We start from the raw sequence: 24,311 nt of genomic DNA, 5'->3' as shown, positions 1-24,311 counted from the left end.
TGTTGGTTTATTTTCTCTCGTTAATAGGTCAGCCGGCGCCACAAAACCAGCCTCACCCACCGGTCTGCACTTTTAAAACTTTCATGGATTGCAAGCCACAGACCTTCAGTGGCACTGAAGGGGCTGTAGGACTTATACGCTGGTTCGAAAAGGCGGAGTCAGTGTTTGCGATATGTAACTGCCCAGTTGGGGATAGAGTAAAGTTTGCGGCAGGCACGCTTCAGGATGGTGCCTTGACCTGGTGGAATGCCCAGGTCCAACTGCTAGGTATTGAGGCGGCAAACGCCACTACGTGGGATGATTTCAAAGAACTGATGAGAGAGGAGTACTGTCCTCGAGACGAAATACAGAAGTTAGAGAATGAGTACTACGATCTAAAAATGGTGGGGTCTGAAATTGAGGCGTATGTGAAGCGGTCGTATGAGTTAGCTGATTTGTGTCCAAACTTGTCCCGACCCATGTCCCGAAGAATCGAGTTGTTTATTAAGGGGTTACCTCCACGGGTGAAGGGTTTAGTTACAGCAGCGAACCTCAATAACCTAACCCAGATTGTTAGATTGGCACATAAAATCGTTGACCAGGAGGTGGAGAGCGACTCATTGCCACCTCGTATTTCTAGCACTACCACAGCTGCCACTACTTCCACTGCATCTGCTGCTGACAGCAAACGTAAGTGGAACGATACGGACAAGGGGTCCAATTCTGCACAGCCTCAGAAGAAGACGGATACTGGCAGCACCCGCAGTTCCAGTCAGACAGCATCAGTGAATCAGAACGCGAGTAACAAATCAGGGCAGGGATCATATGCGGGGAAGCTACCCTTGTGCAGCAAGTGTAATTATCATCACAAGGGATAGTGTGCTCGGGTTTGTCATCGATGTAATCGACCAGGGCATATGGCTAGGGATTGTAGGGCCACTTTTCCAGCTCAGCAGCAGCCGTCACAGCAGATGGGTAGGCAACAATCTCAACAAAATCAGGGTACTGAGAGAGGGTGTTATCAGTGTGGGGCCGAGGGGCACTTCAAGCGAGACTGCCCTCAGCTGAAGCAGAACACTGGGGGTAGTAATGGGAACAACAATGCGGGGAACAATGCGGGTAATGTCGCGCGTGGGCGCGGGTTTGTGTTGGGGGCTGGTGAAGCGCGGAACGACAACAATGTGGTTACTGGTACGTTTTCGGTTAACAGTGTATTTGCTTCTATATTATTTGACTCTGGTGCCGATTGGAGTTACGTGTCTTTGGGGTTCAGTTCTCAGTTAGGATTAAGTCCTACACTTCTCGTAATGAAGCACATAGTAGAAATCGCAAATGGTAAAACAATCGAAGCTACACATGTTCTATTTGGGTGTAAAATCGATCTCCTGGGTCAAGTCTTCGACATTGACTTAATTCCTATTACTCTTGGAAGCTTCGACGTGATCGTTGGAATGGACTGGTTGTCCAAGTATCAAGCGGAGATTCTCTGTAAGGAGAAGATCATACGTGTTCCCCTTCCTAGTGGGGAATTTTTATCAGTTCAGGGTCATCGCAGTGGGACCCCAGTTAGTATTGTTTCAGCAATGAAGGCTCAGAAGTATTTGCGTAAGGGCTATCCTGCTATTTTAGCTCTTGTCACCGATTCACCGTCTGACGAAAGGAAGATTGAGGATCTTCCAGTTGTTCATGAATATCCTGACGTATTTCCTGAGGAACTCCCTGGTTTACCTCCACATCGTCAGGTGGAATTCCAGATTGACCTCGCCCCAGCGGCAGCCCCGGTTGCTCGTGCTCCTTATCATCTTGCGCCAGGGGAACTGCAGGAATTATCAAACCAACTCCAAGAGCTGTTGGATAGGGGTTTCATCCGACCTAGCTCTTCCCCTTGGGGAGCCCCAGTTCTATTTGTGAAGAAGAAGGATGGGTCTTTCCGAATGTGTGTAGATTATCGCGAGCTCAACAAGGTGACGATTAAAAACCGTTATCCTTTGCCTCGTATTGACGATCTGTTTGACCAGCTGCAAGGGTCAAGTTTCTATTCGAAAATCGACTTAAGGTCGGGATATCATCAGGTGCGAGTTAGAGAAGAAGACGTTCCCAAAACAGCGTTTCGGACGCGATATGGTCACTACGAGTTCTTGGTTATGCCATTCGGGTTGACCAACGCACCAGCGGTCTTCATGGATCTCATGAACCGCGTGTGCAAGCCCTACCTTGATGACTTCGTGATCGTTTTTATTGACGACATTCTAATTTACTCTAAGAACAAGGAAGATCATGAGCGGCATCTGCGCCTCATCTTAGAACTCCTGAGGAGGGAGCAACTGTACGCAAAATTTTCGAAGTGTGATTTTTGGATACGGGAGGTGCATTTCCTGGGGCATATAGTTAATGAGTTGGGCATACATGTGGATCCTGCCAAGATCGACGCCATTAGAAATTGGGCGGCACCAAAGAATCCCTCGGAGGTGCGGCAATTTCTCGGTCTAGCAGGGTACTATCGTCGTTCTATTCAGAATTTCTCGAAGATTGCACAGCCACTCACCTCGTTAACACAGAAGAAAGTAGTTTACTCTTGGGGGACGAAGCAGGAGGGTGCTTTCCAGCTTTTGAAACAAAGGTTATGCAGCGCACCAATCTTATCTCTACCGGATGGCACTGAGGATTTTGTAGTTTATTGTGATGCTTCGATTCAGGGTCTCGGTTGCGTGTTGATGCAACGCGAGAAGGTGATAGCTTACGCTTCTCGACAGTTGAAGGTTCACGAGAAGAACTATACGACACATGACTTGGAGTTAGGAGCAGTAGTGTTTGCGCTAAAGATTTGGAGGCACTATTTATACGGCACGAAATGCACCATCTATACCGACCACAAGAGCCTTCAGCACATCTTTGATCAAAAAGAATTGAATATGCGACAGCGTCGTTGGGTAGAGTTGTTCAACGATTACGAGTGTGCCATCAAATACCACCCAGGTAAAGCTAACGTAGTAGCTGATGCACTCAGCCGCAAAGAGACAAAGCCTAAACGTGTTCGCGCATTACAACTCACTATTCATTCCAACCTTCCTGACAAGATTCGTACGGCCCAGTCTGAGGCATTGAAGGAAGAGAACATTAAAGCTGAGGGTTTACGCGGTATGGAAAAACAGCTTGAATAGAGGTCTAATGGCATCTACTACATCATGGGAAGAGTATGGGTTCCTATGTTTGGTGACCTTAGGGAACTTGTGATGGATGAAGCACACAAGTCACGATATTCTATTCACCCGGGGTCGGACAAAATGTATCACGATCTTAAGGTTATGTATTGGTGGCCGAATATGAAAGCCCTCATCGCCACGTACGTGAGCAAATGCTTAACTTGTGCAAGAGTTAAAGCGGAACATCAGAAGCCTTCGGGTCTACTGCAGCAGCCAGAAATACCCAAATGGAAGTGGGAACAGATCGCTATGGATTTCGTTACTGGATTACCGAGGACTCAGGCTGGAAACGATACTATATGGGTGATTGTTGATCGACTCACGAAATCGGCACATTTTCTAGCAATCAAGGAAACAGATAAGTTTTCGCAGCTTGCAGCAGTGTATCTTAAGGAGGTAGTTGCTCGGCACGGAGTGCCAACTTCTATCATCTCAGATCGAGATCCGCGTTTTACTTCTGAATTATGGCAGTCTATGCACAAATTGTTCGGTTCGAAACTTGATATGAGCACCGCTTACCACCCACAGACGGATGGTCAGAGTGAGCGCACTATTCAGACACTTGAAGACATGCTGCGGGCATGTGTGATCGATTTTGGGAAGGGATGGGAAAGACACTTGCCGTTAATAGAGTTCTCTTACAACAACAGCTACCACACAAGTATTCAGGCAGCTCCGTTCGAAGCATTGTATGGGCGGAAATGTCGTTCCCCTCTCTGTTGGGCAGAAGTAGGTGACAGTCAACTCACAGGTCCTGAACTCATTCTAGAAACTTCACAAAATATAGCTCGGATAAGGGATCGTATGGCAGCAGCGCGTGATCGCCAGAAAAGTTATGCTAACAAGCGTAGAAAGCCTTTGGAGTTCGAAGTTAATGATCGGGTTATGTTGAAAGTTTCACCGTGGAAGGGCGTTGTACGCTTCGGGAAGCGTGGCAAGCTTAATCCACGTTACATTGGGCCATTCAAAATTATTGAGCGGATCGGTAAAGTCGCTTACAGACTCGAGTTACCTGCGGAATTAGGCAATGTTCACGATGTGTTTCACGTTTCTCAACTAAAGAAGTGTCTGGTCGATGAGACACTAGTTGTGCCATTTCAAGAGCTCAAGTTGGATGACAAGCTGCAGTTTGTTGAAGAACCCATCGAGATCATGGACCGTGAGGTCAAAGTGCGTAAACACAGTCGTATTCCCATCGTAAGGGTTCGTTGGAACTCAAGACGTGGACCAGAGTTCACGTGGGAGCGCGAGGATCAGATGAAACTAAAGTACCCTCACCTCTTTCCCAAAGACAAAGCAGAATCAAGCAAAACTGGTGAATCTCGGGGCGAGATTCCCCTTCAAGTTGGGGATGATGTGACACCTGAGCAAACTCCGCAACAATCTTGATTTCTCGCTTCATCCCTTGAGGTTGCTTGCCAAATTTCGAGACGAAATTCCTCACAAGTTGGGGAGGATGTGACAACTCGTTTCAAGGTTAGTATCTCCGGTTTCGTAACTTCCCATTCTTGTTGTAAATTATCTGTTCGAACCGTGAATCTAATAAACGTACCATCATATTTGGTAGTTGTGCACTGTGTGTTTATTGGTTTGATTTCGAAACGTCACACGTATCATATTTAAGTGAATTCGACCCGAACATGACGCGTAACGCCAATTAATAAACGGTTGGACTTGACTTAAATACTAATGCGTATTGTTGTGAATTACCAGCCCAAATTGGTGTTTTATTTGGAAAGCACAATTGGCCTAGAACCCTCTCTAACTTTGTAGGAATAATCGGCCCACACCTCAATCGATTTAATAACCCACCAGCCCACTTAGGAGGATCTTGGCTTTATAATACTATTCCACGTACTTGTTTCCTTGCCTCATAGTTGCAACACAACAACCCTAAACCCTACTTCTCACCCAAGTGACGGCAGTAACAAGGCCCCTCTCCTGTCCCGATTACATCTTGGTTCTCCTGTTTCGGTTGCATCTCAGTTGGTTAGGTTATCGGTTAGTAATCTTCATCTATTCATTTATGTTGTGCGTTTACTATATATTGAGAATATGATGAAATAGAATTATAAATGGGATAGGATTGCTTGTTGACATGCATGAACTGTGATAGTAAACTGTGTTGAATATATATACGGGTTGGCCGTTTTGATTGCTAATGTCGTCGCGGTCCTCAATCACGTATGCAAAACCATATCGAGGTTATTTATGATTGCATGACTAGATCGGTTCTTGAATCGCATGACTAGACTGCCTTAAAACGTTGCTTCGAACATTACCGAATAAAACCTCCATGAATTATTTGCGTAGAAAGAACTGTGACCGAATACATGTTATGCTTTGTGTTATGTTGTGGAATAGATTAATATGTCGTAATCGTTTCAACATTGAATACATTATTTAATTACTATTTCGGTCATTGCTGTGCATATAGAAGTTGAATTTTATTAATAGGAGTATATTAATAAATTGATACTTTGATTTGAAACTGCCGTAATGTTCGAGTTAATTAGGAACAAATATTGTTAGAGGAGGTTATTGCAAAAATCAAGGAAATAAGCTTTAGAATGAGTAACAGTTAACATGTTGCCAAAAATTGAAATTATAATATTAATATGAGTTATGCATATAAATATAAAACATGCATAATTGGCCGATGATATTGCATTAGGCATATAACAGAACCTAACTTGGGCCGATCTCCTTATACCCGATTAAATCTTGGGCCGATCAAGTACACCACGGTTTGTAAGGGGGGGCCTGTACAAACATGGGCTGAGAATTTGTTAATAGAATTCAGTTGGGTCACCCTTTTTGACGTGATTGCACCAGGCCCAAACTGAATTACGCAAGCCCATGCGCACGGTCTGATTGGGCACCCCTTGCGGCCGGGATTATTGTTTTTAAACTGGGCCGACGTGGTGGGCCGGGAGTCGGGTCGAGTTAGATGTTTAGTGGTGGCCCACGGTAATGAACTTAGAACACCCAGTGGGGTGGGTGGATTGGTGTAATCTTGGGCCGCGAGTGAACCCCTAGATCGTGAAGCATGTTTGGTTAATTTGTGTAATGTTGTGAAGTGTGTAAGTGAAACGTAAGCATGCTATGTGTAACGTAATGTCTATTTAGTGGTTACGTGCGATCCTACAAGTTCTATGTTACATGTGTGATTTGAAAATGATGAGATTCTAACGATTGATGATAACCACATTAGGATTTGATTGATCCACTCGGAATACGTGCGTTTGATCTTACCGAGCAAACCAAAGGTGAGTTCACTACATTCGAGCATGCGTCCCAGTGGTTGGGGACAGTCAGTGGGTATTCCATGGGGGAATAAGTCTTTGGGTAAAAACGGGTATATTGGTTAATATTCTCACCTATCATCTTTTGTAAGTCCCTCATCGGGTATTAGTTAGTAGCGCTACTTAGGTTTGGCACCCTCACCCCGTGCCTGTAGAGGACGGAGGTGAACTAATGACCCAGTCTGGCCCAGTACTAGATAGGAGTACGTGGGAAGGGCAGTCGTGTATTTCAGGAGCCGTCATTGTTCGGAATTGAGATATTAACAATATTACTTGCATTGGTTATTGAACTGTTTTACATACAACGGGTAACAAACGTTTTCTAAAACTGTGAACTCGCCAGCTTTGTCTGATACACGTGTTACATGCTCGCAGGTCCTTAGGTACTTGGAACGCAGGAACTTGCTGGCTGGAGGGCGAGAGTGGTCATGGTTGCATTGCTGAGTTATTTAACAAACATTTACTTACTTTGGTTGTGTGAAACTTATACTTTGTGATACGTTAATGCTTCCGCTGAACTTATGGTTTTGAACAACTTATGTTTGGGATTTCAGTATTATTAAATGATGGAATTTTATTTCAAACTTGTGATTCAATGTAATTGGTGGCTCATTGCTAGTCGTCACACGCCTAACAGGGACACTCCCTAGGTGGTAATTTGGGGGTGTGACAATCATGGTTATACTTTCAACTCAAGAACACATGAAAATCTAGGGGTTTTGTATATATATTACTTACCAGGCTTCTACATAACAGAGGATGTTCATAATTTCTTCAATTCTTTAATCAATCACCTAAAATCGATGTATTGAAGCTTTCCAATGATTTTTTTCTTGACCCATCATGGCACCCACACAAAGATACTTTTCTTTTTTTTTCTTCTAGAATTCTCTACACCTCAAGTTAACAGAGAAACTTTCACAATTTGGCAAGATTAGCCCTTTCATTTTCAAACCTCTTTATCCTTTATATCCTTACAATCCTTGTTAAGTTTTATAACACTGCCATATTTTAAATACTAAATGAAGCTTAACTTGCTAAACAAGGTTAAGCTACTTAAATTAAGTCAATAAATTCTCAAATAGAATTGCTCATTTTATAATTAATTAGTTCAACATACATAAAATGCTGCATAAATAAAAATTTGTCAATATATGAATATCCCCAAATTTGGGATGTTACATGATATTCTAAACTCTCCTTAACCTTAATCACCGATAGTGAAGTGACAAAATCATAAATTTAAGTTATATACAAATCATCTATATATTATCTAAAATTTAGTTACATGTTCTGTTTTAAAATCAACATTTATGATGTTTTAAATGCAGTACTTAAAACAATATTGATTAAAATAATATATTACAAAATCATAAGTCCGCCTCCATCGATGATGAAGCCACCGCCCACCTGTCCACTATACATCCTGGCATCACACGGTATCTGTCGTTCGCGATCCATTTTTCTCTTCTCTTCTCCTTCTTCTTCGTTCTCCTCTTCGAATGCACTAATAATATTTATCATTAATTATTAATTAATGGCAGCAAGTTCTGGAAACTCCATTCCTGCTCCCGGTATTCCCCTAATTCCTCCATTAACATTCTCAATTTCATTCTCCAATTAATATTATTTTTCTCCCTGATTTTGCAGACGCGATCCAGGTTTTGGTCTCCTCTCTCGCCGATGAATCCCCCATGGTTAAGCAAGCGTCCATGGCGTCTCTCAAATCTCTCGCTCCACTGTAAGTATTTGTGTTGTTTATACGCATATGCGGGACTTGATTGATTTGGTGAATTGGTGAATTGAAATTGAGATTGTGATGGAATTGCAGGAACAAAATCATAAGTCCGCCTCCATCCACCTTATTCCTTTTAATTAGGGTTTTGAACATGGAAATTAGGGAAGCTGTGGAGAAAGCCATCGACTCTCAACCTCTGAAGCTGTGGAATCGATCATCCACAAACAAACCCCTTCTCGATGAATTTTCACGGAAATCACCAATTTGTCATCATCTAATTATCCTCCACAAATTCCCCAAATTTCGTCTTCAACACATTGACAGTTGACCTAATTTCCAATCGCACACAGTTCATATTATCATACATTTTTTAAAAAATTATGAAATGGTTTTTGTTTATTTTGCTAAAATTGGTTTTTTTTTTCATTTTTTCAGGAATTTTATATCAGACATATAGATGGAAGCCCGATTAGTTCAGAAGCCGAAAAGCAACGAGTGATCATGTGTTTAAAAGCCGCGGTTGAAAGAAGGGCACCCGAGGGTGTGCGTCTCGAGCTATTCAAACCCGACAAACCTGGGCTGTTGGCCCAAGTGACACGAACGTTTAGAGAAAACGCGATCAACGTAACACAGGCCAAGATATCTACAACAATGGGTATGGCTCTAAATAATGGAAGCTACTTTTATATGATATGTGTGGGTTGTGATAAATACACTGCTTAGATGCGATCACACTTGAGTAAAAACTCAACGTACCTAAGTATCTGGTTCCTCGATCTGGAGGCCAAGGACTGGATGGAGTTAACTTTGGGTATGGTATGGTTTGTTAGTCGTGGGACCATGGTGATTAGCTTATCTAACATGGGCCATTCAAGCCCGAAAGTGAATCTTTGCTTCCTTGCACATCCAGCACATGCTCAAGTATATGAACCCATGATATTGGATATAGATTCAAGAATCAGTCGTGATGTTGATTCAGAAACACGTTAAACAAAAGGCTTTTTAGTAATTTCACATTGAAGTCTAATTGGCTTAGGTTTTCACTTACATAGACTACCAAATGACTCTTTAAGACATTCATTGGAATGTATGTTTCTTGCTATTATGCAACTCATTCGGGTCGAAACTATACATGGGCCACTCACCAAATACCAAATCACCATAGTGCTACAAGAATCATGAATAAAGGCACATGTGCAAGCCTGGTGGTTTATTATTATTAAGCATTGTTTTTAAATAGCGCCCACTACAAGAAAATGAAGCTATGGTAACCCCTAAAAAATGTTGTATTAAGCCTTGAAAAAGTTGCATTAGGCATAATGCAACCTTTTATTGGGGGCTACATTAGAAGCAGTTGCATTAGATCTAATGCAACTATTTTAAGGCCTAATGCAACTTTTTTCTTAAGTGTTGCCTTTAGTATACAAATGCAACTTTTTTCCATACAACTTTTATAACACTTAAATACAACTTTTTTTTATATTTTGGTTACAAAAATGTAACATTTTTTCACTCAAATGCAACTTTTTATACATGTAAATGCAACCTTCAATATGGTTTTGTTACAAAAAATGTAACCCTTTTTTAGAGTTGATGCAACTTTTATTTTCTTTTTATTAGAAAAAATGCAACCTCTTTTTACACTAAATGCAACATTTTATTATGAATTTTAGTTACAATAAATGCAACTTTTTATAACCAAATGCAACTGTGTATTATAAATTTAATTGCTATTATTCAATCTATACAACCTAATAAAAGTCTTAATTAGGGACACATGTCCCCCTCCTAGGGCCTCTAAAGCTAATTTTCCCGCCATTTCTCTAAACTCTTCATTCCCCTTGATGTGAACCGAACGTGGGATCCGAATAACACATTCGGGTCATTATAACCCGACTTCTTACGTTTCTTTCGCATTGACCTAGGGTTTCTCCTGTCTCCTTCCACATACGCCTCTCTCTCTCTTCCCATCGCCTTCTCAAACCCTAGATTCTCTACTCCTCTCTCCCTCCGCTCTTTAGAACTCTGCATAGATCTTTCTTTAGAATCATCGCCACTCTCTTTCGCTCCAATCTCCAACGCTCTCCTTCCAGATCTCCATCGGCTGCAAATCCTCGATGACGTTGAAGATCATTTATCCTTTTCTTTTTGATTATGTCACATCTTGAAAGATCCACCACCCTCTCTTCAACCCAGGTATATCACTGATTATTACCTATATCTTCAATGTCTTCGATCGTCTACAAAAAGGTATGTATATATGAGATGTGTATGTTTATGTTATTGTGTTTTTTATTTCAACAACGCTGATGGTTGGCTATGGTTTCAAGGTCGTTACCTGATTTCAAATATTCTTCACATTCATTTTTCTCTTACTGATATTTTGATTTTGATTACAGAATATGTTGGTATATATTTCGCCAATGGTTCAGTTCATGTTGTTTGAGAACACCAACGGGAAATTGTCATACCAGGAGGCGAAATCGTCATCCGGAAAAGAGATTCCGTTGTTCCTCAATGAGACTGGCGAGTAAAAATTTGTAGTCATCTTCTTCTCCAATGGCTAATCAGGTTGATTTTTTACCTAATTTAGATTGGGGGTTTTATGTGATATTGATAGACGAACGTGTACAGTAACAATTTTTCATTATGAAACCAACACAAGTTATAACCCAATATTTTGAAGTGCACGCAACATCTGATCAAGTGGCAAGATATCGGGATAATCATCATGTTAGTACGTTTGTGTATAAATATTCTGTAACCAAAACATGTCATTGTAGTTATATTGGAAGATTCTGACTTTAAAGAAACGGATAATCGGGTGCAAGTTTACAACCAGAGCCACAGTTCTGGACAACAGACGGAACACGAGTATGGTATATGATCGATACAAACAAAAATTTATGGTTTCTTTTGTAATTGATTTGATTTTTTTTTTTTTTGTAATACAATGTTTGTAGATGCCTCGGTATGTTTTTTTTGTTATCTTTTGATATATCCCTTAACAATTGCTAGAGGTTAGTGAATGCATGATTTAGTTTTATGTTCATTAATTAATGGAGAGAATCTTTTCGCTTTAAACTTTGGTATCCTTTTACTGGATTTGCAGTCCACGTCTTCTAGGCAATGTATGTTTGTAAATTTTTTATGTATTAGTTTAATGACCACGTTGTGGCTGGCAAAAGAACTAAACTCGGATGGTTTGTAAGAGCATAAATAGTGGTCTTTTTTGGAGCCATGTACACTGTGTGGGAGCCAAAATAAGTTCAGTTCACATTAACCCATGCCTCAATAGGTTCATCTTATCAATATTATTTTATATATTTTATTTGTGACAATGCAGCTTACATCGGATCAGCCTAATCGAGATGAAATCGACTTTCAGTTCCTAGGAAATGTTTCCGGCTAGCCTTATATTCTACAAACAAGTGTATATGCTGACGGTTTTGATAACCGAGAAGATAGAATTTACCTGTGGTTTGATCCCACAAAGGATTTCCATACATATTCTATCTTATGGAATCTTCATCAAATTGTGTAAGCTCTTTCTTTGTCGAACCAATCTTTTCTAGCGTTTGAGTTTAGTTTAAAAAGGTTGTCTTTTTCATATGGGGTTTTTGAATTCTAAGTTGAAATGATGAATTTAGTTAAAAAAGATTGTCTTTTTCATCCGTGTTTTTTCAAATTTGTAGTTAAAATGATGAATTTAGTTTAAAAAGAGTGTCCTTTTGATCCGGGGTTTTTTAATTTGTAGTTAAAATGATGAATTTAGGTAAAAAGAATGTCTTTTTCAACTGTTTTTTTTTTTTTTTTTTTTGTATTTGTAGTTAAAATGATTCAAGATACATCATCGGATATTTCCCGAACCACAGTTGTATCTCAAGCTGACACCGTTTGCACGCTGCCAGTATTGGCGACTACGTCGGATGGGACCCTCGGGCGGTCAACAAAACTACGAAAACACGTCAGCTTTGTGACCCCAACAAGTCAAGATGTTCGGTCAATAGAGCCGATTCTTGAGCAAAATACAACTGATCAAGATTTATATCTGGATACTCTTTACTCAACAAACTAAAACATTGGTGACAGGTTCGGCTTTCGCTTCTAATGACATGTTTTTGTTTGGCCAAATTGACATGCCAATCAAGTTGGTACCGGGTCATTCAGCCGGTACAGTCTTAGCATTCTATGTAAGCCAAAATAAGTTCAGTTCACATTAACCCATGCCTCAATTGGTTCATCTTATCAATATTATTTTATATATTTTATTTCTGACAATGCAGCTTACATCGGATCAGCCTAATAGAGATGAAAGCGACTTTCAGTTCCTAGGAAATGTTTCCGGCCAGCCTTATATTCTACAAACAAGTCTATATGCTGACGATTTTGATAACCGAGAAGAGATAATTTACCTGTGGTTTGATCCCACAAAGGATTTCCATACCTATTCTTTCTTATGGAATCTTCATCAAATTGTGTAAGCGTTTTCTTTGTCGAACCAATCTTTTCTAGCGTTTGCCCTTTTGTAACTAAAACATAAAAAGATGGTTTAAATGGGTCAGGAAATATCCTTATAATTATTGCCAAGATAATAAGAGATTTAATAATAATCTCCCCAAAGAATGTTATCTTTCAAAGTATTGATTCTTTGATCTCCATCAAAGAATCTCTTTAGCTTATGATCCCAGTCATATTAATAATAATAATCAGTCATGAGGTATGGTTTTCATAACATTATAATATACTTGTGGTTTACCAGAGCCGTTGTGGAAATTGTAGCTTTTTTCTTTTCATGAATTGCACCCATGGCTTGACTTCCTTTATATGCTTCTTTAGAATTTAGATGTTTAATGTATACTTCTGAAAGTTAATCCCATGTCATGCCCTATGTTGATGCGATAGTCAGATGAAAGAAGCTGCAGAGCGGTATTCCTGTTTAATTTACGTTAATATGTTAATATATATTTATTTTCATAATCACAGTATCTAATTTATCTTTATAAGATTTATATTGTTTCTTTTCTGCTTCAAGTTCGTATTTATAAAACATTTTTTTTGTTTTTGTTTACAGAAATATTACATACAATATTCTTAGCTTTCAATCCGTGACTTATGTGTTGGTAGGATTTTTCCATCTATTTAACTTAATATTAAAGGTTTGGTGTTTGATATATAAACAATGGTATTATATCAGTTTTCAATTAAATAAGATACTTGTGATGATAAAACTGGTGCATAGGCATCAAGCTTTATCGCAATAACATGAAAAGAAAAGATGATTGTTTGATTTTAATGATGGATGATGCAGGGTTTAAATCATGTACGCACATTGAAGGGTCATGAGCATATGGTGATGGCTTTAGTTTTTGTAGAGAGGGAAGTACCATTATGCATAAGCGGTGATAATGGGGGGGGGGGGGTCATATTCATTTGGGGCATTGAGGACGAGAAGCCAGTGGCGGCTTTGATGGTGTGCGACGAGGACCTCCGCACAAGGCCCGTGATTTCGAAGGGCACGCGATTTTTAAAAAAAAAATCCGATATATATATATATATATATATGTGTGTGTGTGTGTGTGTTATTCTTTTTAGATAGTAAATACATAACAATTCCAATATAGGCCCATTTACAAATAATTTTTTATTGTTTAGAATTTAGCCAACTTGGCATTAGGTTTATTGAGCCCAATACGAATTTGATCTTTTTTAATAATAATAAAACATTACAGAATGGCAGATTTTTTCAAGCTCAAACAGGGTACGGAATTCTCAGAGACGCCTCTGCGAGAAGCCAATCAGAAGAATGAATGAGGAAAAAGATTGGCGTTACAGTGGTATTCATGCCCTTGCAGCAGCTGTTTCTGGATCTGATTATTTTTATGCACGCAGTGGGGATAAGTCAGTAAAGGCCTGGTCAATGCATGTAAGTAAGATATTTCTTTCTTAAGGTAATGATTTTATGATATAATAATAATGATAGTTGTTTTGTGTTTGTTAGGATTATTGTCTATCATGTACTATGAATGACCGGTCATAAATCAGTGGTGTGTACATACCAACTAGAACATGGAGTCATGGAAGTAATGGATATTTGCCCAGCTTTGATCACGTTCATTTAAAATTCTTAGTCATGCTTTTGTAATGATATTTAGTTATTTAGATGTTTTATATTTCCTTTGTACAGATAAATAAATGCGATGTATAAAGAAATTTTAAAGACGTGATTTCTTTCGTATTTTAATCTTTAACTTCAGATTTCCATAATAAGTCCATGCGTACAGTTTCTTTATGATTAGCATAAACGTAATTTTTTTCTTTAAAAAAAGCATATCATTTCTAAACACCGCGAAATTCGCGGGTATTAGCACTAGTATGCATTGAATTGCAATTACGCCAGAACAAATAATAACAAATATCATTGATAGAGAAATAGTGTACTTTTACATACTTGTTCAAACTTAAATAACAACGTGGTAAACACAAAGTTTCAATACAATAATAAAAAAAATGGAAACATTCTACTCATCTCGATCTCCAATAGGCAGTCGTTTCATAACGTTCTGCATCATAGCTTCCAACTTTTGTCGTTGGCTGTCAATGTCTTTTTGTATTGCTTCCAGCTCAGGCTTTTTTTCTTTCATGATCCTCTTCAATCTCTTTACACATTTCAAGCAACTGGTTTTTCTCAAATTCAACATTTGCTTTAAATGATTCCATCAGTCCCTCCGAAATCATGTATGATGTGCAAGCACCATCTACCTTTTTCACTAAGATAGATAACTCTTGGTTTGGGTCATCATTTTTCTGAATTCATAATAACATAAACAACAATAAAGAAATATGTTAAACAACATAAAAAGTTAAATCACAAGCAAAACAAAAACATATTACCATCTCCTCAGGAATCCTAGCAAAACTTTTTGGATCGGCTGTGTGCATATTTTTTTACACATGTGGGATTCCTTGGCTCGTAAATAGCGTTTCTGTACACACATTAATATATACAAATCAACTAGTAGACAAGCCTAAATATAAAATGTTATTAATGAAAAAATTGTCAAAAAAATACCGCCACATCGTCATTACTCCATATACGTAACAATTGTGAGAAATCAACCTCTAGAATATCTTTAGGTCGGTTCTTCCACGTCATCATTACTCCATGGATACGATCTGCAAATATACAAAATCAGTTGGTATGATATGATATAAGAGTAAAAGTTGTATGGCAGGAAATTCGTCTCAGAACAGACCTTCAAGATGACTATAACAGCAAGAATTACAAGCCAAGATAGACCGTCGATCTGCAATCATTCAACCAGAAAACTATGGTTTATTACATATATATATATATATATATATATATATATATATATATATATATATATATATATATATATATATATATATATATATATATATATATATATATATATATATATATATATATATATATATATATATATATAGGGGAAGGTTTTTGGGGGGTGGGGGTGGGGGGGTTAGGTTTTTTTCGGGTTTATGTTTAGGGTTTAGTTTTAGGTTTTCGGGAGGGTGGGGGTGGGGGGGTTTTGGTTTTTTTTTTTTTTGGGGGGGGGGGGTTAGGCTTTTGGTGGGAGGGTGAATTTAGGTTTTGGGGGGGGGGTTTAGGTTTTTGGGGGGTGTCGGTGGGGGGTGGGTTAAGTGGTTTAGGCTTTCCGTATTAGTGCACATGTGCAGTACAACCAAAAAAAATTTTTTTTTTTTTTGAAATTTTTTTTCCATATATAAAAAGTAGCGATTTTTCTAAAAAAATTGTAAAAAAAAAAAAAAAAAATTTGTATGTTTTTTGGGTTTTTTTAGGCTTTTTTAGTTAGTTTTCGAGTTTTCACAATAAAAGTGGTTTTCATTTGAACCATCCCCTATATATATATATATATATATATATATATATAGGATAATGCTTAGTAAGAAACCCCATTATTTTAGAAAACTTAGCAAACTATATATGTGGCTTACATTTTGCCACGTTGCACAGATCCCTTTCTATTACTTTTGACATCAAGGTTATATTAGTAAATTACATTAACCCCCAAGAACTATCCCCAATATGAATTGACATGTTCATTAATTGCCCATCAAATCGTACCATTCACCCTCCCCCATATTTCTTTTTCATATTTTCCTTTATATCTTCTTCATCATTCATCAGAGAAACCCCATTTCACTTTTACTCCAAATTAGCAAGTAACTCCATTAATATCCATGGAGACAAATCCACCAACCTCAGAATTAATGTCGCCGGTCCGTAGTTTCCCAAACCGGTTCTTTTGCAGCGACTTCCAAAATGATGAGGAATTTAATGCTCCAGGTTTGTCCATATATGTCAATTAACTGTTCTAGAAGTTCTATTTTTTTTTTCTGTCTTTTACAACTTTTTAATCTAATAATCCAAACTATACTGCATGGCCATGTTCACTTGTTCCATTCGAAGCTTCTGTATACACTTATATGCATGTTGATTGTTAGATCCCCGGATGTTGTGGTATCCAACAATTTCATGAACAGCGCGTTTAATGATGACCAGGTTATGGATAATGAAGAAGGTTTGTTTTTTCTATACACTGGTTTTTTTTTTCTTCCCCAGATATGGCATTGTTCAAACATATTCCATAATGTTCACATGTAGCATCCCAAGATTCCCAGATGCAGCCCATGACTGTTGCTGTTTCTGGATCATCTCATGGTTCTTCTATGTTTGCTGAATCATCACGCGGCCAGTTAGACGGTTGTACAATGCACAATGGGAGCCCACTTTATTCTCATATCACAGATTTATAACCTTTTTTTTCATGCCATGTATAGCAGATTCCTAACTTTTTTCGTTTTATGGTACAGGGCCTTCGAATCCATACTTTGTTTTTGATACCCCTCAGGGAACCCGTTACTGGATTCCTAACGTCGCTGATAAGTTCATACCAGTGTGTGGGAAATCTTATCCAACCTTTGCGGATGTTCTTTCCATGTATGAACTTTATGCGTTTGAAGCAGGTTTTTCTGTAAAAAAAGGGCAAACAAAAGTCTGGAATGGAATTCCCACACACAAGTATCTCCGATGCTCAAAATATGGAAAACCACAACCAAAGAGGACTTTTGACACCCTAGATGAATCTTCTGTTAAGCACCGGAGGACCACCTTCACATGGTGTGACTGTAAGGCAAGCATACTAGTCTCGATCTCGAACGATTCATACACAGTTCTGAGTTTCAATGATATTCATAATCATGAACTTGTTGAGAGTTACAACCGTGATCTTAGCAAGATATCACGGAAACTGTCATTCTCCACGAAACAATTCATTCACAACATGAGTCTAAACCGCATCGGACCAATGAGAGCTTATAGATGTCTTGTAGCTTTAAAAGGAGGGCATCACAATGTCAATGGGACGCCGGTCGATTTTAAAAACTTTAGCCACCAGTTGCGAATTTTTATTGGTGAACGCGACGCACAAGTTTTCCTTGAACGCCTGCGTGAGCGTTTTGACAACCTACCCAACTTCTTTTTTGATTACACTGTATCAAATGGAAAGTTGTCCTCTGTATTCTGGGCTGATGAGATTTCAAAGCTAAACTACCAAGCTTTTGGCGATGTCCTAGCGTTTGACGCAACTTACAGCACAAACAGGTTAGTCCCCCCCCCCTTAACATATGTTAGGCCTGATCCCCAAGTATCCAATCTTAACCCCAAAAAGTTTTACATATTGTTAACATCAAATCAATTTTTTGTTCATAGGTACAAGATGGTTTTTGTGCCATTCACGGGTGTGGATCATCATTTCCAATGTGTTACATTTGGAGCGGGTTTGATATCAACCGAGTCCATTGAATCTTACGTGTGGTTGCTTAAGGCTTTCTTGAAGGCACACGGTACTCAACCAACTCTCGTGCTGAGTGATCAAGACCCATCCATGCTACAAGTTGTTCCTATGGTCTTTACCGAATCACGACACCATCTATGCATGTGGCATATAATGAAAAAACTACCCTCCAAGGTATACAGAAGTTTGTTAGCCCTTAACATGTGTTATTCAACATAACACACTTTTTATATGTCTTCTCAAAATGTTTTAATCTAACTCGTGTTATAACTATTAAATTTTTCAGATCTCTGCCGACGTGCTCGATAACACTGATCTTCGGTCCTGCATTCACCGGTTGGTTTGTAATGTTTATATCAATCCTGAAACGTTTGAGTCCCGCTGGAATGACCTCCTACAAACATTTGGGCTTCAAGACCACAGCTGGTTGAACGACATGTACAACATCAAACATCTCTGGGTACCAGCCTACTTCAGGGAACTGCCCATGTGTTGCTTGATGAAGACCACCTCCCGCTGCGAAAGCTCTAACGCCGCCTTCAAGGTTAACTCAACAAGCGCAAACACCCTTGTACAATTTATGATGTGCTTTGAAAATAGGGTAGACAGCCAATATCGTCAACGTGTTTCGGAGTACAAAACCTCATCCACAATGTTCACTGGCAATACTGATTTAGCGATAGAACAGCACGCGTTCGCCATTTACACAAACGCTGTTTTCGCGCAAGTTCAAAAAGAGATAATTAAAGGGAAGTTTTTATGCTACATCACAAACCAAACTGAGACCAGCGATTCCAGTCTTCTGATAGACGTCACTCATTTGGATAAAAGGAACAACATCACAAACGTCTATCAGGTAACACATGTTAGGCAATTTCATTATTACCCATCCTCTATCATATGTTACATCTAAAGGGCTTTTCTTTTTTGCTTTCTATGTTCAAAACAGGTTACGTATAACACTGTAGACCAATCGGCCAGTTGCTCATGCAGGAATTTCACACGTATCGGATATCTGTGTCGCCATGTCTTTTGCGTCTATCGCTTGAAAAATGTTGAAAGGATTCCACCACAATACATAAACGATAGGTGGCGTCGAGATGCCCTCCCCAAACATGTTTTTTCAATTTCCAGTCGATACGGAGTCAACCCACACGCACCGTCCATTATGCGGAATGAAATCCTCGACCTCGTTACTGAATGCATTGATGTTGCCAGAACCGATGAGGATGCGTTGGCAAAATTGGTTGACCAACTCAGGGATTTCAAGATCAATGTTCTTTCCAAGCAACCTTTGTCAACAACTGAAAATGAATCAAATGAGTGTCAAATGGAAGAAATAGTTGGACAGCCAATCAACATTCCAGTCGAAGTTGCTAATCCAGAAGTTGCACGCAATAAAGGATGTGGTACTCATACTCGCATTTCTGGGCCCGGTGAGAAGGCCAAAGCAAAACCACCAAAACGTCCAAAGCAGCTTCGTTTATGCAAGCGTTGTGGTCTGTATGTCGACGACCACGACTCACGCAACTGCCTTAAGGTGGCTGCAATGAAAGCAGCAAAGGCAGCTGCTGAACAACAAAGGCAGACCGCCACTGGCGACTGATCCTCTGATTAAAATCTTTATGTAGTACTATGTAATGGGAGACTCTCTTCATTTTGGCCTTCTTACACACATGTAACAGTCTTTTGACATCATCCTGCTCTTCTCTGTTACGTGTGTAAGAAGTTGGAACTATTTTCATCCCAATAACCATAAATAGGATTGTAAGAAACTCTATGGCCTTGGCCACTTTTGTGTTTGTAGGACCGAAGATCTTCGGGGACCGCTGTGGTCTATTAACGGGTTTATCTTAATATTATCTGCATTTTGATATTTTTTTTCTGTGTTTTATTTTTTTACAATGGCATAAAAACAGCTGCTTAACACATGTTATTCCCCATAATGCTTTGGTCTTTTTAACTTGAAAGGATCAAAACAATCTTTGTTAACCACACAATCTGGCATAAAAACAGCTGCTTAACACATGTTACTCCCCATAATGCTTGGGCATTTTAACTTGAAAGGATCAAAACAAGCTGTGTTAACCACACAAAAACAGCATATATATTAAACCAAGTCAGGTTATATAAGTATACTTCACCTCTAGACAACTTTACAATGGCATAAAAACAGCTGGTTAACACATGTTAGTCCCCATAATGCTTGGGTCTTTTAACTTGAAAGTATCAAAACAATATGTGTTAACCACATAAAAACAGCATATATATTAAACCACGTCAGGTTATAGAAGTAGACTTCACCTCTAAGCAACTTAAACAAACATTCTACTAGTAGGTTACAAAAAAAGAAAAAAAAAAAACATAATAAAATACCAACAAGACGACATTCGTATGTCGTTTTGTTACAACATAGGGTCATCAGGTTAACACATCTTCAACCATTTTCAACATACTAACTACCCATTGTTATCCTCCATCTGTAACAAGCTTTTCATCATGGTGTGGGAAATTCCTCATCATGAAAGTACAGAGGAGAGGGGCTGCGCTCACTCTCCCATGGGTCATGGTAACACCAGGACTGGATTGTTTCGGGTGAGTATGGACACAACGGGCAACCACATAATTCATGGTCTGGATCCGTCAGCAACCTAACCAACTCATCTGGTAGCCCCTTCAACTTTTCATCTTCTGGAACAACGTGCTCCCTTCGGCGTGACGGTTCTTGCGACACACCAGCTACATCAGTTACATTTTTGGTTCCGTTTTCTGAAGCATCTTCACCAGAAGCTACTCCAGTTTTCCCGTCTTCTCCATTCTGGTGAGACCCTTTTCTTTCGTTAACCTCCCCGTACCGGCCCTCACATGCTTCCTTCCCCTTTTGCTTCCGCTTCTCCATGCCTGGTTGGCTAGCCGTAACCTTACCTTCACACGGGTCCATCACATTAAAAGACTTTGGGACCTCTACCAGTTTATGGTTAACTGAAGTGGTGAAGTATTACAGAATATGACTTTGGTTCTTCACTACAATACTTATAGAGGTGTTCCCTGGCTACATTTAATATAAGTCTTTGTGACTTCACTTTGATGTGACCAAAAGGTGACAAAAAGCAATTGTTCCTTTTCCCAATAAAGTTGTTTTATAGACACCAACCCCTATGCTTGTAGTATTCTGCCACCAACTTTCCCCAATTTCCAATATTCGTACTACCTTTTTAGAAAGACTGTTCCCCTTGGAAGCAGCATTTTCTCTTTTTCTATAATGTTACACGTACCTTTATATAATTTCAAACAACCTCTAATATAATATTATCAACTACGTCAATAAACTAGATTAATAATATTCTAAGACATTTAACAACACATTAATATTCTTTAGAGTTTAGAATTACCAAGTTACTAAACATCAGATTGAATATGGATAGTCTATCCCCAAAAAGACATCGTGACGATGCCATACCCAACAAAACACCTACCCCGCAATAAGTTTAAAGCAACATCCCCAAATCCATCAAAGTACATTACATGTTTCCAAAAACATTGCTGGCGCAATTGATGCACAATGGTTCCACAGTAACTTCCGTTTCACCCCCTAACACGTGTTACTCTATTCGGCAATCCTCCTTGATTTTGGGCAGCAGCACATTCACCTCCGAACATAATATGTGCGCCGCATACCTCTTTCTCAGCTTTCTCACCTCCGCCATCTTCCTCGCCCCACTCGTGCTGAACCCACAGTTAAAACTTTTGTTTTTCCCCATATAGCACTCCATGTGCCGCATCAAGAAGACCCCACAATCAGTTGTGTTTGCGGTGGTCGCCCAAGGAATCGGCATACGCTGGATGTTGCAGTACTCTATGTCATCGGCTCGCGGATTCCCAACCTCCCGCAGATATTGCACAAACATATCTTTCTGCATATGCATACACAAGCCATGGTAAAAAAAAAAGCAGATCCTCAATATTATCACACTTATTTGTTCAACAATTGTCAGTTTAGTGACTTACGATCTTATACGCTGTGTCCTTGTGTAGGTAGTAGACACTATCTTCTATCAACTGACCTTGTCGGGCTTTGTCATTATCAACGACATAAATCCCGGGGTCGCGTAACTCAAACACTAGCAAGTAAAAGTGTTTGTGCTCCAATATAGGGAAGAAAACAATGTCTTGAATTCGAAAATCAGGAACGTTTTCACCGCTGTTAACCGCACCTTTTATCCCAAGCCGAAACTTGTGCATCCGCGCCTCTACTCCGCCTTCCTCAGATGTGAGCATCCACGGAAACTTTAAGCACAACAGAGAAATTAATAAGGTCAAAAAGTCGCCACACTGTAATCTCTATATACATGACACTCACCACAACTTTAGTACCAAAGAATTGCCTACTGTAAGCCTCCCGTGATTTTCTTTTCTCTTGGGAGTTTAGCACATCCGCCCAACAGTCAATAATACCATCTGAGACCTCATTGCCAACGTTTAAACTCTTGAACATAGACCGAGACGCTTGTACATGGGTAGGGCTTCTAAACAGCAACTCCCTGGTGTCAGATGTACAAATTATAAATTAAATTGCATACGTTAACATATGTAATTTATTGTTTTACTAAAATTTCGTACGATGACCCCCCTACTTACACAGCCATGTGTATCGGACTATCTACATCAACCACCGACGACGAACCCTGTTCCCTCCTGCAGAAAAAAACAAAATATAACCAATTATCCAGTGTGGAACTTGGTTAATGGTTTACCCTATTACTATAAAACAATAAACCACGTTGCAGTTCTACTTACACGTTTGCCTCCATTGCCCGCTTCCTACGAGAATACCCACTTAAAAGGTGCAACGGGCTTTCATCAGCGTATATGTACTCCCACACATTTGTCTCCTTCTTAGTTATTGGCTGCCCCATGTCAACAGTCCTTATATAGTAAGGTGATCTGTTTGGTTCCGCTGCCACTTTCTCTCTGAAAGGGAGCTTCCTTTTTTGTGCCCCCAACTCAGCCAACATACGCACACGGTTTGCAAGCGGAATATTGTCCTCCACCTCATACATATCACCCCCACAAAATTCCAGACCAGTTTGACCTTTGTGGATTGCAATGGCCGGGTCATAGGAGCTAACTGGGTCTACCATTATAACCATACTCAAGTCTGTGGTAGCCTCCATATCGCCTAACACATATAAAATAAATAACTCACGTAACGTATTAAAGATTACAACACACTTGATGCGGTAAATGAATGTGTTTAAGCTCACCGGAACGCTCGGTTTCTGTCCGAGGAATATCATCCATCTTCCCACTTGTGCAACCTGCACGTTTAATGCAAATAAGTATATTATATATGACTCGAACTAACCCATCAATACTAACTTTGTTTAATGCTATATCGTACCAATTTCCTGTGACACGTTGAATTGACCCCCAATTTGTGTCATTCCAAGACTCCAATTCGGGCCATCTAAATTCCGTTCATCAAAAACGGTATCCCCTTCGCACACTGTTTGTATGATTAACACATGTTAACTCACTAAATGATACATGTAGGAAACCAGTTAACACATGTTAGAGCATGAAAGTCCTTACCGTTCTTTTCCGCAGGAGGGACCTCTTCAGCCGCTTTCCCTTTTCCATCGACATCCTGGGCCTTCTCGAAACCGTCGCCCGAAACTAAGTCTACCCCCGCGCTACTGCACCCTTGCATATTTACATAAGTAGCATGCATCCCATCATGCTCAATCTTACCTTCTGCAGCTGCATAAAACAATGCTGTTACATCTCATGCACAACTTAGTACCAGAAGCTGCATAAATAATTACCGTTAAAAACACGGTCACACTCATCAACAGCCCCCTTGCCTTCGCCATCCAGAACCCCATGTTCGTCCTTATCATTAACAGCACCTTCCACAGATGAAAACACGACGCCACCACTCTCTCCTTTTCTTCCATCAGATGCAGCCCTAACTTCATTCTCAATCTTACGATCTGTACTTGCATAAACATTTTTCGAATAAATAAGGCATGGCTAAGCATGGCTAAACAAATAAAACGGTTTCCGAAGATTACCTTCCTTCTCATTCCATTCAACCTGTTTGCTATCCTTAACCTCCATCTCGACCATTTTGGCCACCTCTTGATCACAAACAAACCTTATGTCACACCCCGATTTCCACGTGTCTCACCGGTGGGCCCGGTGGGGGATTACCGTGACGATG

At 39.6% G+C, this 24,311-nt stretch overlaps 3 protein-coding genes across 20 annotated transcripts; all 3 read left to right on the top strand.

The window, feature by feature from the left end:
* The first annotated feature begins 10,109 nt into the window (after nt 1-10,109).
* LOC110865550 (probable xyloglucan endotransglucosylase/hydrolase protein 17) lies at nt 10,110-14,469 on the top strand. Of its 18 annotated transcripts, none has more exons than XM_035974764.1 (8): nt 10,110-10,475; nt 10,625-11,099; nt 11,572-11,765; nt 12,318-12,418; nt 12,512-12,705; nt 13,300-13,348; nt 13,537-14,151; nt 14,227-14,469. In XM_035974764.1, exons 3-7 carry the CDS (start codon nt 11,624-11,626, stop codon nt 13,822-13,824), a joined length of 774 nt encoding a protein of 257 aa, XP_035830657.1. In that variant the 5' UTR covers nt 10,110-10,475; nt 10,625-11,099; nt 11,572-11,623; the 3' UTR covers nt 13,825-14,151; nt 14,227-14,469. The 18 variants fall into 18 exon arrangements, 4 of the variants coding, with proteins under 4 accessions (XP_035830657.1, XP_021970528.2, XP_035830656.1 ...); XM_022114836.2 differs by having other exon boundaries at nt 10,111-10,475; nt 10,625-10,796; XM_035974763.1 differs by having other exon boundaries at nt 10,112-10,475; nt 10,625-11,104.
* A 2,253-nt stretch (nt 14,470-16,722) lies between these two features.
* Nucleotides 16,723-18,619, top strand: LOC110865551 (protein FAR1-RELATED SEQUENCE 5-like). The gene is made up of 6 exons (XM_035974140.1): nt 16,723-16,813; nt 16,897-16,995; nt 17,106-17,895; nt 18,004-18,262; nt 18,375-18,457; nt 18,556-18,619. Exons 1-6 carry the CDS (start codon nt 16,723-16,725, stop codon nt 18,617-18,619), a joined length of 1,386 nt encoding a protein of 461 aa, XP_035830033.1.
* A 91-nt stretch (nt 18,620-18,710) lies between these two features.
* On the top strand, nt 18,711-19,808 carry LOC118479897 (protein FAR1-RELATED SEQUENCE 3-like). The gene is made up of 2 exons (XM_035974762.1): nt 18,711-18,944; nt 19,038-19,808. Exons 1-2 carry the CDS (start codon nt 18,741-18,743, stop codon nt 19,692-19,694), a joined length of 861 nt encoding a protein of 286 aa, XP_035830655.1. The 5' UTR covers nt 18,711-18,740; the 3' UTR covers nt 19,695-19,808.
* The last annotated feature ends 4,503 nt before the right edge of the window (nt 19,809-24,311 follow it).

The sequence above is a fragment of the Helianthus annuus genome, chromosome 6 (genome assembly GCF_002127325.2).
Source record: "Helianthus annuus cultivar XRQ/B chromosome 6, HanXRQr2.0-SUNRISE, whole genome shotgun sequence".
NCBI lineage: Eukaryota > Viridiplantae > Streptophyta > Magnoliopsida > Asterales > Asteraceae > Helianthus > Helianthus annuus.
The sequence above is the reverse complement of the archived record's forward strand: the minus strand, read 5'-3'. Positions and strand labels throughout refer to the sequence as shown.